Source organism: Sphaerulina musiva (assembly GCF_000320565.1).
Source record: "Sphaerulina musiva SO2202 unplaced genomic scaffold SEPMUscaffold_7, whole genome shotgun sequence".
In the NCBI taxonomy this organism is placed as follows: Eukaryota; Fungi; Ascomycota; class Dothideomycetes; order Mycosphaerellales; family Mycosphaerellaceae; genus Sphaerulina; species Sphaerulina musiva.
This window is the reverse complement of record NW_016017389.1, coordinates 278,060-295,147: the sequence shown is the minus strand read 5'-3', so window position 1 is coordinate 295,147 and position 17,088 is coordinate 278,060. Positions and strand designations below refer to the sequence as shown.

Genomic DNA, 17,088 nt, shown 5'->3' with positions numbered 1-17,088 from the left:
GACGTAAGTAAAAGAAAAAAAAAAAAAAAAAAAAAAAAAAAAAAAAAGAAAAAGAAAAAAAAAGTCCGGTACGACTAGTTTGTTGAACTAGAACTTTCGGTACAGTATACTGTTTTGACCGGCAGAGCGTAGCGTAGTGTTTACCTAGGTAGTTACTAGAAGGTAGGTACAGTACTTTGAGACAAGAATACAGAAACACGGAAACGGGGTTACGAGAACAGACTATAGAAAAAGAAAAACAACAATAACAGAGTATCGGATCCCGTCGTCTCTTCTCCGCCGACGAAACAAACAAAAAAACGAAAATCTTTTAATACAATAAAAAATTAAAAATAAAAAATAAAAAGTGGAAAAGGAAACGGTTGTAAGCCTTAGCATCCGTTTTTTTTTCTTGTCTTTTAGGTTTTGTTTGTATAGTCGTCTTCTACCGTGTCTGCAGGATAGCTGAGTCGGCAGGATAAGGTACATGTATCTTGGAGGGAGGTAGAGGTATAATAGAGTGTATACTGTACTGTACTGTACTGTAGCGTAATACGTAATGCAGCGTAGTATAGTGTAGGTCGGTGCGGGTGCGGTATATAGTATAGTAGTGGTAGTGGTAGTACCTCCTAGCTACATCCTGTAGGAGGTAGGTATGTACAGTACTTGTGTACACGTTGCGCAGAGGTAGATGCAGAGAGTCCGTGACTCCGATACTCCGATACTCCGTCCGTCTCACTCCTCGTCCGTCACTTTCGTCCGTCTCTGTCGTCCCTACGGTTACACACGGTAAAGCCAAGTACCGAAGCCAGGGAGAGACGGATCTAAGAGGTAAAGAGAGAGAGAGACAAGAGGCAAACGGGGCTAGCCAGCTAGCCCAGCCCAGCCAGCCAGACATTTTTAGAGTTTGTGCCCAAATTCAGCATCACAGGCATTGGTCACTATTACATGTTTATGTACCGACTAGGTTAGGAGGTACCCTTGCCTTGCCTTGCCTCAGGTACTACAGTACTGTACCTCCTACCTCCAGTACCTCTACTAGGAGGTACTTTTTTCACTCACTCACACACATACAGGCAAGCGGGCAGGCGGGTGGGTTTTAAGGTTGGAACAAACGGGTGATGATGATAATGATGATGATGGTCAGCAATTCAGCAAGGAGGAAGGGAGGTAATTAAGGTAGGTCTCATCATCGGCCCTAGGAGGTAGCAGCTAGGAATAGTTGAATGAGGTACGTGGTAAACAGAGACTAGTGTACCTCTGAGATTGAAAGTGGGTGGTTGGGTGGATGATGAGAGAGATTGAGTGACGAGGGAGTTGGAGTGAGTGAGTGGCTCCAGCGGTAGGCGACGAGGCGGTAGGCGGTAGGCGCCGGGTGGGCGACTTCGACTCACTTCGAGAAGATGGGTAGTGCACCGCAGTTAGGAGGTAGAACCGGGGTGGCGTTCTCGTATCCTCCTCTCCTACTTTTCCTTAAAGTGAGTGCTGTGCTGCTGCTGCTGCTGCTACCCGCAGTGCTACTAGAAGGCACTAGGAGGTGCCTCCTACAGGAAAGTGTGGACTCTTGTCTGGGCTGGGCTGGGCTGGGCTCCTGCTCCTGCTGCTGCTGCTGGTGGGCGGATGAGTAAGGTGGATTGGCTTAGTTTAGTGTGTGGACTAAGCGCGACGGGGCATGAAGCAAGCAAGCATGATGAGAGAAGGATGGGAGCACGAGTGGGCATGCACGGAGCTCGTAACGCCCGGTAGGATTTGTGCTTCCCGCTTGGGTCTCGGTTGCAGGTAGGCGCGCACTCTCGCACTCTCCCGCACTCTCTCTCCCTCTCGCTCGCACTTGCAGGAGCAGGTGGTGCAGGTTGCAGGTTGCAGGTTGCAGGTTGTTGCAGCTTGAAGGTTTAGAGGTACCTGTAGGTTGCAGCTTGCAGGCCGGCCGGGCAGTTGCACACGACAAGAGCCAAGATCGTGGTCGCTTCCCATGCACAATTCACACCTCTAGGAGGTAGCCTGTCCCCACTATCGAGGTACACTTGTACACTACCCGCTCGGAGCCAATGATTCACGTGTGCCCCCGACTTACGAGCCAATCACAGCCACGACAAGCACGACCACCTGGGAGAGTGGCGAGTGGCGATGCTGGGAAGGCGCTTGCTCTCGAGCACTCTCTCTCACACGGCCTCTCTCGAATTCTCTCTCTCGTTCTCTTGCAGCCTAGCAGCCTGGCACCGACCCGCTGGCTAGGAATAACGCTCGCGGCCACGCTTGTAGCTGCTGCTGCCACTGCTGCTGCTCATCTCATCTTCCATCATCATGATCATCGCCAATCATCATCCATCACCCAATCATCATCCATCATCATCATCATCATCATCACCATCAGCACCAGCATCAGCACCAGCATCTTCATCATCACCACCAACCGTTGCTCACCGTCACCATCGCCATCGCCATCGCCCATCACCGTCGCCCCTCGGTACACCCGACGCCTCGTCTCCCCGCCGACAAAGCCACTGAGATGGAGGAGACTGAGACTCGGAGAGAGTGTGTGTGAGAGTGTGTGTGAGAGTGAGAGAGAGTGTGTGTGTGGGCGGCGTCGTGTCGTGGCAGCCGCCGTTGCATCCTGCCAGGCAGTGCCAGCACCAGCACCAGCACCAGCACCAGTACCAGCAGACGGCACAAGGGCCTGACAAAAGCCGTGGGACGCATGCCGTGGACGGTGGGTGGCGTTGGCCCGTCTGTGATTTGCTGGGTCCTGGGAGTACGCACGCCTCGCGACCCGTACAACTTACTCTGCACCCATGAGTGAGTGGTGGCATTAGCGCATCCTGCGAAAGCCAAGCTCGCGGCAGAAGCAGCGTTGGTGAGAAAATATAGGCGGCATGACCTGAACGTGCATGGAGCTTCACACTAGCCATGCCGCCCAGGGATCATTGCCGCTAAAGACGTGTCGCGCTTTGACAGACACCCTCCCCTGTCCTGCTGGGTGCTGCGTGCACTGGCCTCTGCCGCTCATTCAGTGGGCTGTTGCTGGCTGCTGCGGGCTGCGGGCTGCTGGCTGTGGGTTGCGGCTTGCGGGCTGCTGCTTGCCCTGGGCCATATTCCGCCTCGAAAATAATGGCTGTGATGGATCCTCTCTGATGCACCCTGGTCACTGCTGTTCGATTGCTTTAATCCTCCACCCCCCAAATACTTGCCAGGGTACGCAGCCTTTATCACAACCACTATCGCTCTGCCATTGCTGCCTTGCCCTCGACTACCTCAAACCGGACGACACAGCCTGGCACCTTAATACCCAGACCATATCAGCATCATCATCGTCACCTGCTGCACTTGCGACAACTCCGACTACTACTACTACCACCACCAACCACCACCACAACACCAACGCTCTCTTCAACTAGCCAACCACCACACACTCTCTCTCCTTCTCTCTCTTCCACCTTCCCACCACTCTCTTCCCACCAGCACTTGCTCCCTTCACCACTGTTCCCTCTTGCCCTCTAGAACCCAGCTTCCTATGAGTGTGTGCACCCTGTGAGAGAGATCCGGATCCTTTTCTGTGGCCGGGAACTTCCGTGCACTCCACCATGCTCCCCACACCTCCGGCTTCTCCCACCCCATCTGGACTATGCCGTCCCGATGACAAGATTGGGCACACGTTGGCCGGCAGCATCCAATTGACAGGAGTTCTTGGCGTGGGCGCATATGGTACGGTGTACAAGGCAAGAGACCTCGTCACCAATGCCGAGTATGCCGTCAAGGCCTTGAACAAGGTCGGTCTCGATGCCCGACAGAGGACCTTTCAGGATCGCGAGATTCAATTGCACTATGCTGCCAGCCAGCATCCCAACGTCGTTTCCTTGGTCAAGATTCTGGACTCCCCAGAATCGACCTATGTGGTGCTGGAATACTGCCCCGAAGGAGACTTGTTTTCCAAAATTACCGAGGATAGCCACTACGTAGGAGATGATTTCAAGGCCAAGCAGATTTTCCTGCAGCTCCTGTCTGCGGTCCAGCATTGTCACGCCCGAGGCATCTTCCATCGGGATCTCAAGCCTGAGAACGTGCTTGTCATGGACAATGGATGGACTGCCAAGCTGGCCGACTTTGGACTTGCCACTCAGGATCGTGTCACTTCCGACTTTGGATGCGGCTCGACATTCTACATGTCGCCAGGTGAGTGGATGCAGCTTCCTTGGCCCGTCAATGAGGCCATGATGCTAATGATTCGCAGAATGCCAAACACCCAATCCGAAGCCCAATGCCTGTTATGCATCCGCGCCCAATGATATCTGGTCCCTTGGCGTCATTCTGGTCAACCTCACTTGTGGTCGCAACCCATGGAAGAGAGCCTCCATGGACGATTCCACTTTCCGAGCTTTCATGAAAGACCGCAGCTTTCTGCAGTCCATTCTTCCCATCACCGATGATTTTAATGAGATTCTTCAGCGCATCTTTGATGTGAACCCATACCGCAGGATCGGTCTAGAGGAACTTCGCAACATGATCTTTCATTGCCCACGTTTCACCACCCAGGAGGCTTCTAATCCCACTTCGGCTCCCGCAACCCCCCCGTACAGCCCCGTGGTGGAAAAGGCCATGGACTCCATCTCCGTCAGCGCCGCCGCTGCTGCTGTGAATTCGTACGAGCCAGTTCCTCACCTGGACTTGTCTGCGCAGGCGTACCATTCGGGCACTCCAGACATGATGGCACATCCCGCCATGTTCACACCGCCAGCAACAGGCCCCTGTTCACCTCAAACGACCCATTGCGCGCCACAGCCCAAGTCTGTAGGCCCATCCATGTACCCAGGACCGTTCTTTGGCAATTTTGCCACTTTTGGCCGATGTGGTCAGATGTTTGCCAACTTCAATATGCCCACACATGCCTGGGCCTCCACTTTTTAGAGAGGTGTGACCCACCCTTGAGACCGGTTTCATTGGAATCCTACTGGGCAGCCCCGGTGGACAAACAACAATGACCGGGACACACCTGGCCGGCCATGAGAGATATTGAGAGCGCGGACCTTGCAAGCGTTTTGTTTCGAAGAAAAAAAAGGACACTGTAAAAGATACCCCAGCTGTTTTGTTTTAGCGACTGTTACCGGGAGGACAAATTTGTGTTTTCAACATCAGGAGTTTCCATCAAAAGGGGGGGAAATGTGAGCCACAGACGCAGGCCACGGCTCATCAGTCGAGCAGGATAGAAAGGAAGGTTTTTTGCTGAGCATTTACTCGGGCGTATGGGAGGACGAAGTTACACGAGACTACAGATCAATGATGGGATGTATTATGACTACCTAAAAAACCTTCTATAGCATACTTGTGTGTCTTGATACACCTTTCAGAATGTACTTGCCCGATACTGGCATGATTACATGAGAACTTATTCCACGTCTCCATCTCTCCACGTTTCACTTTTTAGACTTGTTCCGACATATTCAAGGATAGGTGGTTAGCAGCAAACATGTAGTTGCGTCGTACTCGTACCTACATGTAGTCTCGTACCTGAACTGTGGAGAAATATTGTAGATTATGTCCGATCTTGTAATGTCGTTGGCTGTTGGAAGAATTCAGGTTGAATTTTGACCTGGTTGTAGGTTTCGTATGTACTAGAGTAGAGAGAATGTAGAAATGAGAATGCAGAGATGAGGAATAGAGGAGAAGTAGAGGAGAAATAGAGGAGGAGGTAAGGCGATATTTACAGGATAAGGATAACCTTGGGAAGGAAGGAAGGAATGTTAGTGAATCAGGTACGTTGGAAATGGAAAGGGAAATGGAAGGGGAAAAGGGAAAGGATGGAAAGAAAAATATACAGTACATATATGTATAGAAGTATAGGAGGTAGTAACTGAAGTAAAAGGAACGGACCTCCTACGTACCTACCTCTCTCTTTCGGTCTCTTTCGGTCTCTCTCTCTCTCTCTCTCTCTCTCTCTTACGATCTATACAAGAATAATGTATCTATCATCTATCCATACATGTAGCTACATGTACCTTTAGGTATACATATGTACCTACCTCTCCGCGAACCCGCAAAGAAGCAAACAAAGCAAACAAATAAAGCAAACAAATAAAGCAAACAATTGAAGCAAGTACCTCCTAAGCAAGCAAACAAGTAGTACCTTCTACCTTACTACCTAACTACCTTACTGCTATACCAAGTCATGTCCTGCTCCAGCTCTATTTCAATGACTCTTTGCTGTACATGCGTATGTGGAGGAGGGTGGGCTGTTGCTATGTCATTCAGAAAAGTGGCTTGCAGATATATTGCATACATACCTGAAAAAGGTAGATCTAATGTATATGTACTTCATGTACTTTAGCGAGTCAAGTAGGCACAGGTACCTTACCTACATGTATTCTGGCAGCAGCAGAAAAGCTGATTTGACACATACCTCACACTTACTCACTCCTCCACCACCACCACCATCATTCTATTTTTCTGACCGCCTTTTCATCTCAAGTGGCAAAGCAAAGATCCGCAGTCGAGAACCACGACATTTAGCACGACAGACTGGACAAGGCAAGGCGGGAAGGAACATGTACAGTACCTAGTGTGCAATCATTGTTCCGTTATGTAACCATGTCAGGGCCCACCACGGTTTGGATAGAGAGCTCGATCCATGTGACGTGCTCGCACTATCCCTCCCTCCCTCCCTCTATCTCTCCTTCTCATCGCGCAGTGCCCGCTCCCCGTAGAACTGGGCCCTGCCCTTCTGTCCTGCCTAATTACATACAATGCCTGTTCTCCGAGCTACTTACATTCCATGCCTGTTCTCTCCGAGACGATCTCTTCGTCCTGTTCGCCCACGGGTGCCATATCTGAAGTTCGTGCTGGAGGGAAGTTGTGCAAAGAACACGTCGTGCATGCCGGGTGTGGGTAAATGCACTATCGTATTGAGCAAACTCCGCCATGAAACTGGCCGTATCTGAAGTTCATGCTGGAGGGAGTTGTGCAAAGAAAGAGTCGTGCATGCCGGGTGTGGGTAAATGCACTATCGTATTGAGCAAACTCCGCCATGAACCTGGCCGTATCTGAAGTTCGTGCTGGAGCGAAGTTGTGCAAAGAAAAAGTCGTGCATGCCGGGTGTGGGTAAATGCACTATCGTATCGAGCAAACTCCGCGATAAACCTGGCCGTGTAATCTGAGAGTAGTGGCGTACATTTCGACTGGTCTCGCGGTGACTGGTATATATCGCACAGACATGGACTCGTACCAGTCTGAGTGACATGCTACCGAGTCCCTAGCCCGCCAGTTATTGGACGACCATCGAAAGTGTATGAAGTCTTCACTGAATTATGTTTTCGGATCTCTTCCTTCAAATAGCTCGCTGCACTGCTACTGGGCGGAATCCTCTTGGCAGGGTAGCAGACGAGGATTTGGCCTTTGATGGCACAGTCTCTCGCATGCCGCTGATGAACGGGTGTCGAATCGCATCCTTGGGCTTGATGCGCTTCTCGGGGTCCAGCTGCAGACACTTGTCCAGTAGGTCGACAAAGGCGCTGTGCAACTTGAGTTGAGCCGCGTCCATCCTCTTGATATTAGCACTGAGTCTGGACTTGAGGTCTTTTCCGTTGACGCCTTGGGAGAAATGCATCGGCTTCGCCACAACGTTGCCCGTAATCTTATCCCGCTCGAGCCCGTGGAAGACGAGCTGCTCATCGAAGTAATTACCAGCCAACTGTGATTTCTTGACCAAGCGATTGGGCAGCTTGCCGCGACACTCCTGAATGACGCGGAGCATGCTGTTGTTGTTGGCGCCATTGAACAGTATGCGGCCCGTGTACAGCTCGTAGAGCGTGCATCCGATAGCCCACATGTCGATGGCATAATCAAATTCCATGCCCATGATGACCTCGGGAGCACGATAGAATCGTGACACGAGATAGGGCGTGAGTTCGGCATCTTGCTGCAGCGTAGCAGTTCCGAAATCGCAAATCTTGATCAGGTTCTTGTCGGCGCTCACGAGAATGTTATCCGGCTTCAGATCGGCATGCAGCACCTCCAAGTTCTTCATATGCAGCAGACCGAGAAACATCTGTCGCGCATAGACCTGAATCGCTTCGGGTCTGATGCCAATGTCCCTGCCGAATTTCTTCAACGTCTCGCGCAAATCCATGTCTAGTCCCTCGAATACGAGGCACAGATGTCCTTTGTGCATGAAATCTGCCAATAACCGAATGATGCACTTCTTGTCCTCCGGATCGGCCTCGTTGAGTCGGTGTAGAAACTGCATCTCCTTCTGACCAGCCTTGAACATGGTATCGTTGCGACACGCAATCTTGATGGCCACCTGCTTGCCTGTCTGCGCATCCTTGGCCCTCACCACAGTTGCAAACGTACCTTTGCCAATCTGTTGCTCCACCGCATAGCGTCCATCGAGCAACTCTCCATTGATGATACGATAGTGTCCGTCTGGGTAGTCCCAGTTGTCCAACAAGCTCTCGTCGAGCGCCTTTGCTTCCTTTGGTACACCGTGTGCTGAGGCATCCTTGACCGCAAACATATCGTCATCATCATCGTCATCGGCGAACATGTCGAAGTCATCTGATGATCTCTTCTTCACAGCCGGGGCAGTCGCCGTTTGCTGCTGTGCCTTTGTCTCAGTACCTTTCTGCTCTTGCTGCTTGTGATCCGGTCGGTCTTCGTTCACGTCTCGACTGGGATCGTAATCGGCGGCTGACTGGCCAAACTCATCACTCGGTTGCAATTGTAGAGGGTTCGCGAGGTCGGCGTCGGTGATGACATTGGGCGACGCTGGCGAAGCAGGAGAGTCGGGAAATGAGACGTCCATGGGCGTGCGGGGCGAGTTGATGGAGGATGGCGGCGACTGCGGTGCTGAGCCCTGTGCGCTGCTCTCATGATGTGGTGTGGTGGTGGCAGTCGATGGCAGGTTCGATTCGAGCGTCGACCGTAGCAAAGAGTCGTTGGCGGCTGCGGCTGCATGCTTCTTTCTGATGGCTTCGCGCTTCTTGCGACGCTCTTCGATCAGCTCTGCTTCTGACAACTGCTTGACCGGCGACGCAGCATCTTCAGCAGAGGTTCCATCCGCCGCTTCTTCTGCGCGGGTAGCGTGTGTTTTAGTATCAGTCTGCGCATGACGAGGAGTGGGGGCGGACTCGCGGTATGAAGTGGACGACGCGGTGCTTGCGCGTCTGCCAGCTTCTGATCCTGCGTTTGCCTGGACCGAGGAAGCCTTCGCAGAGGCACGATATGGAGAGCGACTGCGGTCGCGCCTGGGAGCGGCATTGGCTCTCACGAAATCGGTGCGCCCAAAGTCGCGATAAGTACCGCGCTGCTGCTGAGGGTGGTGGTGATCATCGTACAGCTTGTGTCGGCGAGAGTCACTGTTGCCTGTACCGTAGTGATCGTCCAGTCGACGTCGCTTCTCACGTCCATCATCTCTGTCCGCGCGATAGGGCGATCTGGAGCCCGAGCGGTCTCTTCTGAACGGCGACCTCGACCTCGACCGCTCGCGACCTCGACCATACCCGTTGTTGTAGTGTGCATTCGAATCAGTCATCAAGGCTCGACGGCCGGCGTAGTGCGCAGGCCGAGATGAAGACGAATGTCTGGCCGATTTGTTAACATTGGTGTTTGAGCGGTATGACGATGCGTTCGTTGTGACCTTCTCCCCGTCCACGCTGCTGATCTCACTTTCGGACGGCGACCTCGAATAGAGAGTCATCTTGTGCAGTGACGCACCCGCCGATAGTGGTGGTGTGAAAGTGTTAGCGATCTGTGCTAATCTGCTGTCTCTCGTGCTGGTGGCCCGCCGGTGGCAGAGCCAGAACCAGTATGGATGGCAATCTCACTGAAGGACTTATGTGTGCAACTCCAGCAAGCGGGGACGCTGGTGCGAGTCGAGTGAATGAAGTGGTCACGAACGCAAGATGTGTGTGTGTGTGTGTGTGTGTGAAGTTTGAGTGCAATGGGAGAGGGAGGGAGGGAGGGACCTGGAGTGAGGTAGTCCAGTGTTCTTGCTATCGGCGGGGGAAACGAAGGAACAAGGTGAAGAGGTGCCGTATCGGCGGCAGAATTCGAAGGAGTGGACCCTCGGAAGTAGCCGCGAACCGAGAGCGCGTGACATGATGAAAGACGACCCTCTCCCTTCTCCCCTTTTCCTTGTCCGCTCACTACACCTCCTTCATGTACATACCTCCTATCCGACATGTACAGGTACCCTTCTCCCTCTGCATCACTTGCAGCGCAGCACCACCACACATTCAATGCCCATCGCTTGCGGCAATGGCATGGCAGTTGACCCACCAGGTCGTCCGTTGGTATACGGAATACTCTCCCCCACGCAATGACGACGAGGCTCGGCACTCTGTCTGCGATGGTGACCATATCAAGCATAGGGCCCTTATCTTGGCCCTCACACTAAGTACTTGGTGTCACCTGCAATACAGTCAAAACTAGGTCCGGTTCAGGTCGCTCCGGCTCCGCTGCATATCTATCTGAAGAAGTGCACCCACATATGTCTGCAAGATACCCCATTCTAGAGATCGCTCTCGAGCCCGCGACGTCATGCTCGACACGATGCGTCCGATATATCTACTCTCCCTGGTTCGATCATGTCGACTTGCTGGTAATGTGCCTCCTATCTCGAACATAGGCGCGTTTCATGATCGCCCGTTATTTTGTCCAGTACCAAGTGCGAAGTACCGTCACGTATGTACATACCCAAGGTTGTAAGTATAAGACGACGTATCCAATTGTGATTCGACTCAGCATCGTTCTCCAAGTATCTCGTCGTTGTTCTTCCCAATCTCTGCTGTACAGTCCCCTCGTTGGATCAGGAATCCACATCACACTCCTTCACACTCCTTGAAAGACCGTCAAGCTTCCGAGAAGCTAGATCAAGCAATACAACTCCCAATACTACATCATGAAGGCCTCTATGATCATCTCAGCGCTTGCTGCCATCGCAGCCGCAGCTCCTTTTTCAGCACCAACAGCTTTTCCAGCCCTGAGCGGCCAACCTCCGCCGATTCCGACCGGAGGACCTCCATTTCCTCCTCTATCAAACAACGGCAGTTTTGCCCAACCCACAGGCCTAGGCCGTCCTCCAAGACCATTTGCCTCCGGCTCTCTACCACCATTCCCTAACGGCACTGCTATATTGCCTATTGGCACTGCTTCAATGCCGATGGGTACTGCTTCAATGCCTGTTGGTACTGCTCCATTACCCATCGGTACTGCTCCGTCTCTCAATAGCACTGCCCCGTTGCCTGATGGGATTGTTTCCACTGTTGCTGCAATCCCACCACGTCCTACCGACGACACTGGCTTCATGAAACGTCAGTTCGCTGGTCTGTCCGGAATTGCGTCTCCAAGTGGCTCAAGTGACTTGGGCGGCTTGGGCTCTCTTGGCTCAGGTTCAGGTCTCAGTGGATTGGGCAGCGGCACTGGTGCATCACTCCCAAGCTTCTCGATTCCAGCAGGTCTGACGGGATTTGGCACGACGGGTGCATCATTCCCAAGCTTCTCAGCGCCGGCAGGCCTTTCAGGCTTTGGCACAACAGGTTCATCAGGCTCCAGCCTAGGCTCCTCGGGCCTGTCAGGCCTTTCTGGCTCCTCTATTAGCATCAATCCCTTAGATCTCTCCAGCTCTGGTCTCGGGGCGCGTGGGTCTGACGCTGAGCCTTTGGCTTCTCTCGCTACACCAAGCAACGCTCTCTCTGCAAGCCCGCCTTCTGTAATTGAGCCCGTCAACGCTCCATTGGATGGCCCTGCTGCTGCCATCTAGTGGCGTAGCGCCTCTGTCAGGGCTGAGAGGTATTGCCGTGCCGGCTGAGGCTATCGGCAACGATGAGGCCGCAAGACTGCCTGGTGCAGAACCATCTGGACGCCTCGTTTGATGGAGCAGGGTCCATATGCATATCAGTGTATCGGCAAGGTAAACCAGCAAGGCAATACAGCTTGTACGTTCGAGGCTCGAATCAAGCAGTAGTCCTTGCCTGCGCTTACCTGCAACTATTACAAATAGGGGGAATATGTTTGCTACGCAGGACACTTAAGGTATAAATACCTGCAATTCGAGGCTGACGCTCGTTTTATATGTACTTCTTCTTCTTCTTCTCCGCGAATCTGGACTGTAGCATTAGTATCTCCATAGTATAGTCGGAATCTGCTACGCCAGACTGCCGAAAATATGTTCTTCTGAATCGAATGCTAGTACGAGCCTTTGCAATTCGCATTGCGTTTTATAACTCCCGTCGTTCAGGCAATCTCCCGAAGTACAGATGAAGATGAAGATGAAGATGAAGAAGAAGAAGATGATGATGATGATGAAAACTCGCCCTTTGTTTCACAACAGTTCGACGCGAGTTGCCTCTTCCCGCAGACCGAACCTGGAAGTCGTTCACCTAAGATTGACAGATAAGGTATATATTTCTTGGCATCCCCACTTAATTCTCTAGCGCGATAGGAGGTAGGTTAGTTCCCTGACACTGATTACCTACCTCATCGACATACTTTTCGGTATTCTTGCTCAACCTCCGCCGCATTACCCGACCAAGAACTTCCAGTGTCGTTGAGAGAGCCACATGCGATTCTGGAGTCTTATGTTCCAGGGAGGCTATGCGACTTGAATGATATTGGAAAGCATAAAATTTTCATCTCTCGGAGGCGCCAAAACATATATGCTCGCTCCCATGGAAATCCTGCAGATTTCGAGGAAGCGGTCGACCATCGTGACGACAATATATTCTGCCTGAGCTTCCAATTCGTATGTTATAGAGGCTAAGGAACCCCAAGAAAACCTCTTTTGCTTCCGGTATGGCACAATTCTCACAAAACTGTTTTTCTCATTGGCTAACGACGCTGCAGAAGATGATGCGAGGAGCTGTAGCACTCGAAAGGCTGATGAATTTGTATGCAGGAAGAGTGTGTTCTAGGTCTAATTCCATTCGTGTTTTCACTGGAGCGGAACTCGCTTTGATATCGTCTCATGACGAACTTCTTTTTAGTTGGTAAATGTAGGGTTGGGCCGGAAAAGCGCACCAGTCGCCGAATAGAATGCATCTCTCGCGACGTAAGTCATCTGATGACTTACAAACTTTCCAGATGTCCGGTTGGTGGTATGATCGCGACTTACTTGCTCCATCGGGTCAAAGACGTGATTCGTGGCGCCATAAGCTCGCCCTAGCAGACAACAGCGAAGATGTGAGCATGATCAGCCAAACGGGTTGCACCGTGGTTGGTTGATTGCCATACGCATCCAAACGAGGGTCGAGAGAGAAGAGCGGCTGTTCTAGCGTAACATTGGTCTATCTTCACCTGGGTGTACACCTGATGTCGATGAGAGTCCTCAGAGCGGCGGACCTCTTCTCGAGTCGTCTCCCCGGGCCTCCTCCGAAACGCCTGTCCCTCTAGTACCCACAGACGGCGACTTCATCACCCCCCAGCCGACCGGGGTTACCCTCCACGCCTAAGCTCAGCTCTTATGGTTATCGAGACAACGTTGGTTCAACCTCCAGTAAGTACCCGACACTCCAGAAGATAATCGCCGCATTTCGAATGGAACGACGCTCGCAGGTAATTGCATCCGTGCCGCGTCTTCGTGACCTGATATCCCAGACGACCGACGCCGGAATCATACATCTCAGAGACGAGATTATCGCTCATCGACGTGATTGGCTAGAAGAGCGACTTCGGATCCCAGAAAGATCGACCTGTTCTTCACAGAGAGTGAATGTCGAACTAGAGATACGAACGTTGGAAGACAAGCCAGGAAGTCTGTCGTGATGCAATGCCTCCGTTGTGATAGATTTCTTCCAGGTCCATCGACGAATGGTTACAACCCCGTCATACACTGACGAGGATTCCTGAAGAGTGCTCGCGGGCGGTTCAAGAAGCACGCAGCAAGAAAGCAAGCAAGCAAGGTAAGTATATACACACATATTACATATCCACAAAGAATCAAATACAACACATCAGCACCATTTTCAGCACACACACCAACCTTCAACTCACGCCATCTCCCAACCGCATCATCTGAAACCTCATCGCCGACCTCCTCTTCTTCCCTCCCATCATCACCGCCATCTGATGCGCCGCCAACACCATCGCCAAACACATCAACTCCAGCTTAGGACCCAGATCTACCATGTAGTCCAGCCGACCGATTTGCTCCAGACTGACGGCTTTTCGTAAAGGGAGATATGCTGCCAGTACCGTCTCGCGGTCGCTGGAGGTCACGAGTTCGATGTCGTTTTGCTGCATGTCGTCGTCTTCGTCGTTGGTGGGTTCGATGAGTGGTCTCCTGGTTTGGGGTGGAATGTCAATGGAGTTCATCTATCAGCTTCCTTCTTTTTTTTTCTTCGTGTGGGGGAAAGGGGGGGTTAGGGTCGGTACGAACTTTCGCCAGATATACTTGTGACCTTCATAAGTGAAGGAGAGAAGCTCGGAGGAGGAGGTTGAAGAAGAAGAGCTATTGATGGGCGTCCAAGTTTGTTTGATTCTGCTGGGGTCGCCTAGCATGACTTTACAGCTGCCGGTGCTGGGTTTGAGCTTGGCTGCTGCTACGATTGCTTCACCGTCGACTTTGGGAGTGGTGAGGATCAGGATGGGACTTCCGATCATTGGTCTGCTGGTTTGGCACCATAGCGCCGTTCGGCCTTTTTGTTGAATTTCTAGTACGTGGACGTTTTTTGGATTGCTGAGGATGTGATGTGTGGCTAGCGGTTCTTCGATGCCAATAGAGGTGGATCTTGTACGAGTGCGGAGTGCACCAGACATGCACTCTTCTGGAGAAGATTGTAGTGATACGAATGTTCTGAACATGATGGTATGAGCTTCCGACAATCATCAGTCACGCTGAGGTCTACAGGGAAAGCCATAAATGCGACCAGAGGGGCAATATGTACGTGTTTTTCCAGACTAGAACCCTGGAGCGAAGGATGTGTGTATCACCCGGCACAGGGCAGTGAGTGGAGGAAGAGGCAGTGGAAGGGTTGATCGATGCATTGGAGAGGCATGTTTCCTAAACAAGAATGGTTCCTAGAGGAGTACTACGGTAGCAGCGTGTACGCCAATCCTTTCAATCCTTTGATCCCTTTTACGCATCTTCAATAGACGCCGAGTCAGGGCTCCCCCTCAGACTCGGCGACGATTAAAATGAGAGCTGCCCTTAAACTCGGCGTTCAACAATGTACACCCGGTACAAGGGATGGAAGCAGAGGAGATACTTCGACACGACAACAAAAAAAGGAGCTGCCATTAGGAGGTACCTATTAAGAGGTAGACTCAGGGCTCGATGATGATGATGATAGATGATGCACAGCCAACACGAAGGATGGAAGCAGAGGCTGTGGAGGCGAAGTCAAGATCCTTTCGGAAAAGTCGGATACCTGTCGGAGTCAATGTGTGCCTCAGGCCTGTAGTGAGGCATGCGGGCGGCGGCACTCCCGAGATATGTTTCGACATTCGAAGTCGCCGACATCTTTCTTTCCCGCCAGTTCAGTTCGTTGTCATTCATTTCTTCCGCCATGGCGCATCGCATTGTGACGCAGGTGCTTGTACGTGATCACCAGGACGGCACGCAGGGATTCACGCTGATGTTCTCAGGTCACTGGCGCGCGAGTCTTTGGGCGAGCGTTTGGAGAGGCGTATGTCTAGAAGCTTGATGCTGGAGGCGACGACACTAACAGAAGACAGATATAAGCAGGCTTCGGCGTCGCAAGTATGAGAGACTCCTTCCCAAGGTCCATCAGCATCTTCTAATGTCGACGTAGAAGTACCAGCAAGCCATGCAAGGCAACCCCACGGCATCGAACACACTATCCTCCGCCGGCCTCACCCTCGACGAAGCATGCCGCATACTGAACGTGCCACCTCCGAAGCAGGGGCAGGCGGATTTGACCAAAGTCCACGATAATTTCAAGCGACTCTTCGACATCAATGATCCTAAAAAGGGCGGTTCATTCTATCTGCAAAGCAAAATCCTACGAGCAAGAGAGCGGTTAGAGCTGGAGGTACGTGAAGCGCAAGAGGCGGCAGAGCGTGAAGAGGAGCTGCGACGAGGTTGGCAACCGAGGATATATCGAGACTAGAGGGGTACGTACGTTGATCAGCGCTGACGGATGTGGTTACAGTCGCAGAGGCTGAGAGCGCAAAGTGCAGACACGCCACCGCCGTCAGAGCCACCGAGTAGCTGAGCTGTGAAGAGATACCCACGATAGATATGGATTGATGGCATAGCGAGGCGTTCTGGGATATTTTGGCATTTGCATTCGCGGAAGAGAACAGCATGGCGAGAGAGGGTAGTGGAAAGGGAAGGAAAAGAAAGGGGAAGGAAAGACTGGGTGGAACCATACTTCTCCGCTCATACGGTGGTCTTGCTGCGGCGGCAACGTGACTACGATGCCTTCGCCAGATCATTGCAAATGCTCAGACCTCCATTGGCTAATGAGAGTGCCGTGTATTATACCATCGGAATGTACAAAGTTGCAACCACATGACAGAAACACCGGAGCTCAGCGATCAGATGGCGAATGTGTGCAGGTATTTGAGGTGAAGTTGAGGAAAGAATGGCGGAAAGGAGGGTCCAATCCTGTCCAACAGTGCAAGGCGCGATATTGCAAACGAGATGCCACGACAACAACCACCCGACACTATCACTGACACTGAGCCTGGCACTGACCCTTCCAGCAATCAGATCTTGCTCCTATCGATGTTTGGCGACTTCAAAGACGGCTGCTGCGACCAGAGCTCTGCTTCTGATGAATCGGATACATTCTCACCACACCTCGATGATATCTTACCTATCTGGTTGGCCGCGATCATGGAATAGATCATCACAGCCACTCTGGAAACACCCTCAACTGGGGCACGTACTGCCGACTATCAATATGCTGCAGGCTGAAAAGAGGGAAACACCCAAAACCGAGGTGTTACACATCTATTTGTTATGAGTCTTACGATTGATACCATCCAATTAGCAACCCGACCCATTCGCTTGGCGGCGTGTAGTTGGCAAGTTCGGCATGGACCTCTCGACCAGATGCACATTTCATATCACAAGACATGTTCAGAGCCTCTTCTTGTTGAAATCTCCTCTGCACCACATTCGGCTGGATCGTAAAGTTCATTGAACAAAGGGGGATT

At 51.9% G+C, this 17,088-nt stretch overlaps 5 protein-coding genes across 5 annotated transcripts; 3 read left to right on the top strand and 2 right to left on the bottom strand.

Moving 5' to 3' along the window:
• The first annotated feature begins 3,238 nt into the window (after nucleotides 1–3,238).
• On the top strand, nucleotides 3,239–5,723 carry SEPMUDRAFT_150092 (kinase-like protein). Its single transcript, XM_016905958.1, has 2 exons — nucleotides 3,239–4,149; nucleotides 4,208–5,723. The coding sequence occupies exons 1-2, from the start codon at nucleotides 3,561–3,563 to the stop codon at nucleotides 4,879–4,881; spliced, it is 1,263 nt and encodes a 420-aa protein (XP_016759185.1). The 5' UTR covers nucleotides 3,239–3,560; the 3' UTR covers nucleotides 4,882–5,723.
• Nucleotides 5,724–6,526: 803 nt separating this feature from the next.
• SEPMUDRAFT_150091 (kinase-like protein) lies at nucleotides 6,527–9,901 on the bottom strand. Its single transcript, XM_016905957.1, has one exon. The coding sequence runs from the start codon at nucleotides 9,662–9,664 to the stop codon at nucleotides 7,295–7,297; it is 2,370 nt and encodes a 789-aa protein (XP_016759184.1). The 5' UTR covers nucleotides 9,665–9,901; the 3' UTR covers nucleotides 6,527–7,294.
• A 967-nt stretch (nucleotides 9,902–10,868) lies between these two features.
• SEPMUDRAFT_150090 (uncharacterized protein) lies at nucleotides 10,869–12,162 on the top strand. Its single transcript, XM_016905956.1, has one exon. The coding sequence runs from the start codon at nucleotides 10,880–10,882 to the stop codon at nucleotides 11,726–11,728; it is 849 nt and encodes a 282-aa protein (XP_016759183.1). The 5' UTR covers nucleotides 10,869–10,879; the 3' UTR covers nucleotides 11,729–12,162.
• Nucleotides 12,163–13,398: 1,236 nt separating this feature from the next.
• SEPMUDRAFT_150089 (uncharacterized protein) lies at nucleotides 13,399–14,971 on the bottom strand. The gene is made up of 2 exons (XM_016905955.1): nucleotides 14,342–14,971; nucleotides 13,399–14,245 (listed from the first exon to the last, which is right to left on the bottom strand). Exons 1-2 carry the CDS (start codon nucleotides 14,764–14,766, stop codon nucleotides 13,948–13,950), a joined length of 723 nt encoding a protein of 240 aa, XP_016759182.1. The 5' UTR covers nucleotides 14,767–14,971; the 3' UTR covers nucleotides 13,399–13,947.
• A 184-nt stretch (nucleotides 14,972–15,155) lies between these two features.
• Nucleotides 15,156–17,017, top strand: SEPMUDRAFT_126665 (cochaperone Pam16). The gene is made up of 4 exons (XM_016902091.1): nucleotides 15,156–15,500; nucleotides 15,550–15,590; nucleotides 15,640–15,664; nucleotides 15,717–17,017. Exons 1-4 carry the CDS (start codon nucleotides 15,471–15,473, stop codon nucleotides 16,032–16,034), a joined length of 414 nt encoding a protein of 137 aa, XP_016759181.1. The 5' UTR covers nucleotides 15,156–15,470; the 3' UTR covers nucleotides 16,035–17,017.
• The last annotated feature ends 71 nt before the right edge of the window (nucleotides 17,018–17,088 follow it).

What these genes read in the sequence shown, in the direction of transcription:
- SEPMUDRAFT_150092 (XM_016905958.1), top strand. Translation starts at nt 3,561, where the DNA reads ATGCTCCCCACACCTCCGGCTTCTCCCACCCCATCTGGACTATGCCGT. An exon ending in GACATTCTACATGTCGCCAG is followed by an intron (nt 4,150 to 4,207) that starts GTGAGTGGATGC and finishes AATGATTCGCAG; the next exon opens with AATGCCAAACACCCAATCCG.
- SEPMUDRAFT_150091 (XM_016905957.1), bottom strand. Translation starts at nt 9,664, where the DNA reads ATGACTCTCTATTCGAGGTCGCCGTCCGAAAGTGAGATCAGCAGCGTG.
- SEPMUDRAFT_150090 (XM_016905956.1), top strand. Translation starts at nt 10,880, where the DNA reads ATGATCATCTCAGCGCTTGCTGCCATCGCAGCCGCAGCTCCTTTTTCA.
- SEPMUDRAFT_150089 (XM_016905955.1), bottom strand. Translation starts at nt 14,766, where the DNA reads ATGTTCAGAACATTCGTATCACTACAATCTTCTCCAGAAGAGTGCATG. An exon ending in CACAAGTATATCTGGCGAAA is followed by an intron (nt 14,246 to 14,341) that starts GTTCGTACCGAC and finishes ACCCCAAACCAG; the next exon opens with GAGACCACTCATCGAACCCA.
- SEPMUDRAFT_126665 (XM_016902091.1), top strand. Translation starts at nt 15,471, where the DNA reads ATGGCGCATCGCATTGTGACGCAGGTGCTT. An exon ending in GCATTGTGACGCAGGTGCTT is followed by an intron (nt 15,501 to 15,549) that starts GTACGTGATCAC and finishes TGATGTTCTCAG; the next exon opens with GTCACTGGCGCGCGAGTCTT. An exon ending in GGGCGAGCGTTTGGAGAGGC is followed by an intron (nt 15,591 to 15,639) that starts GTATGTCTAGAA and finishes AACAGAAGACAG; the next exon opens with ATATAAGCAGGCTTCGGCGT.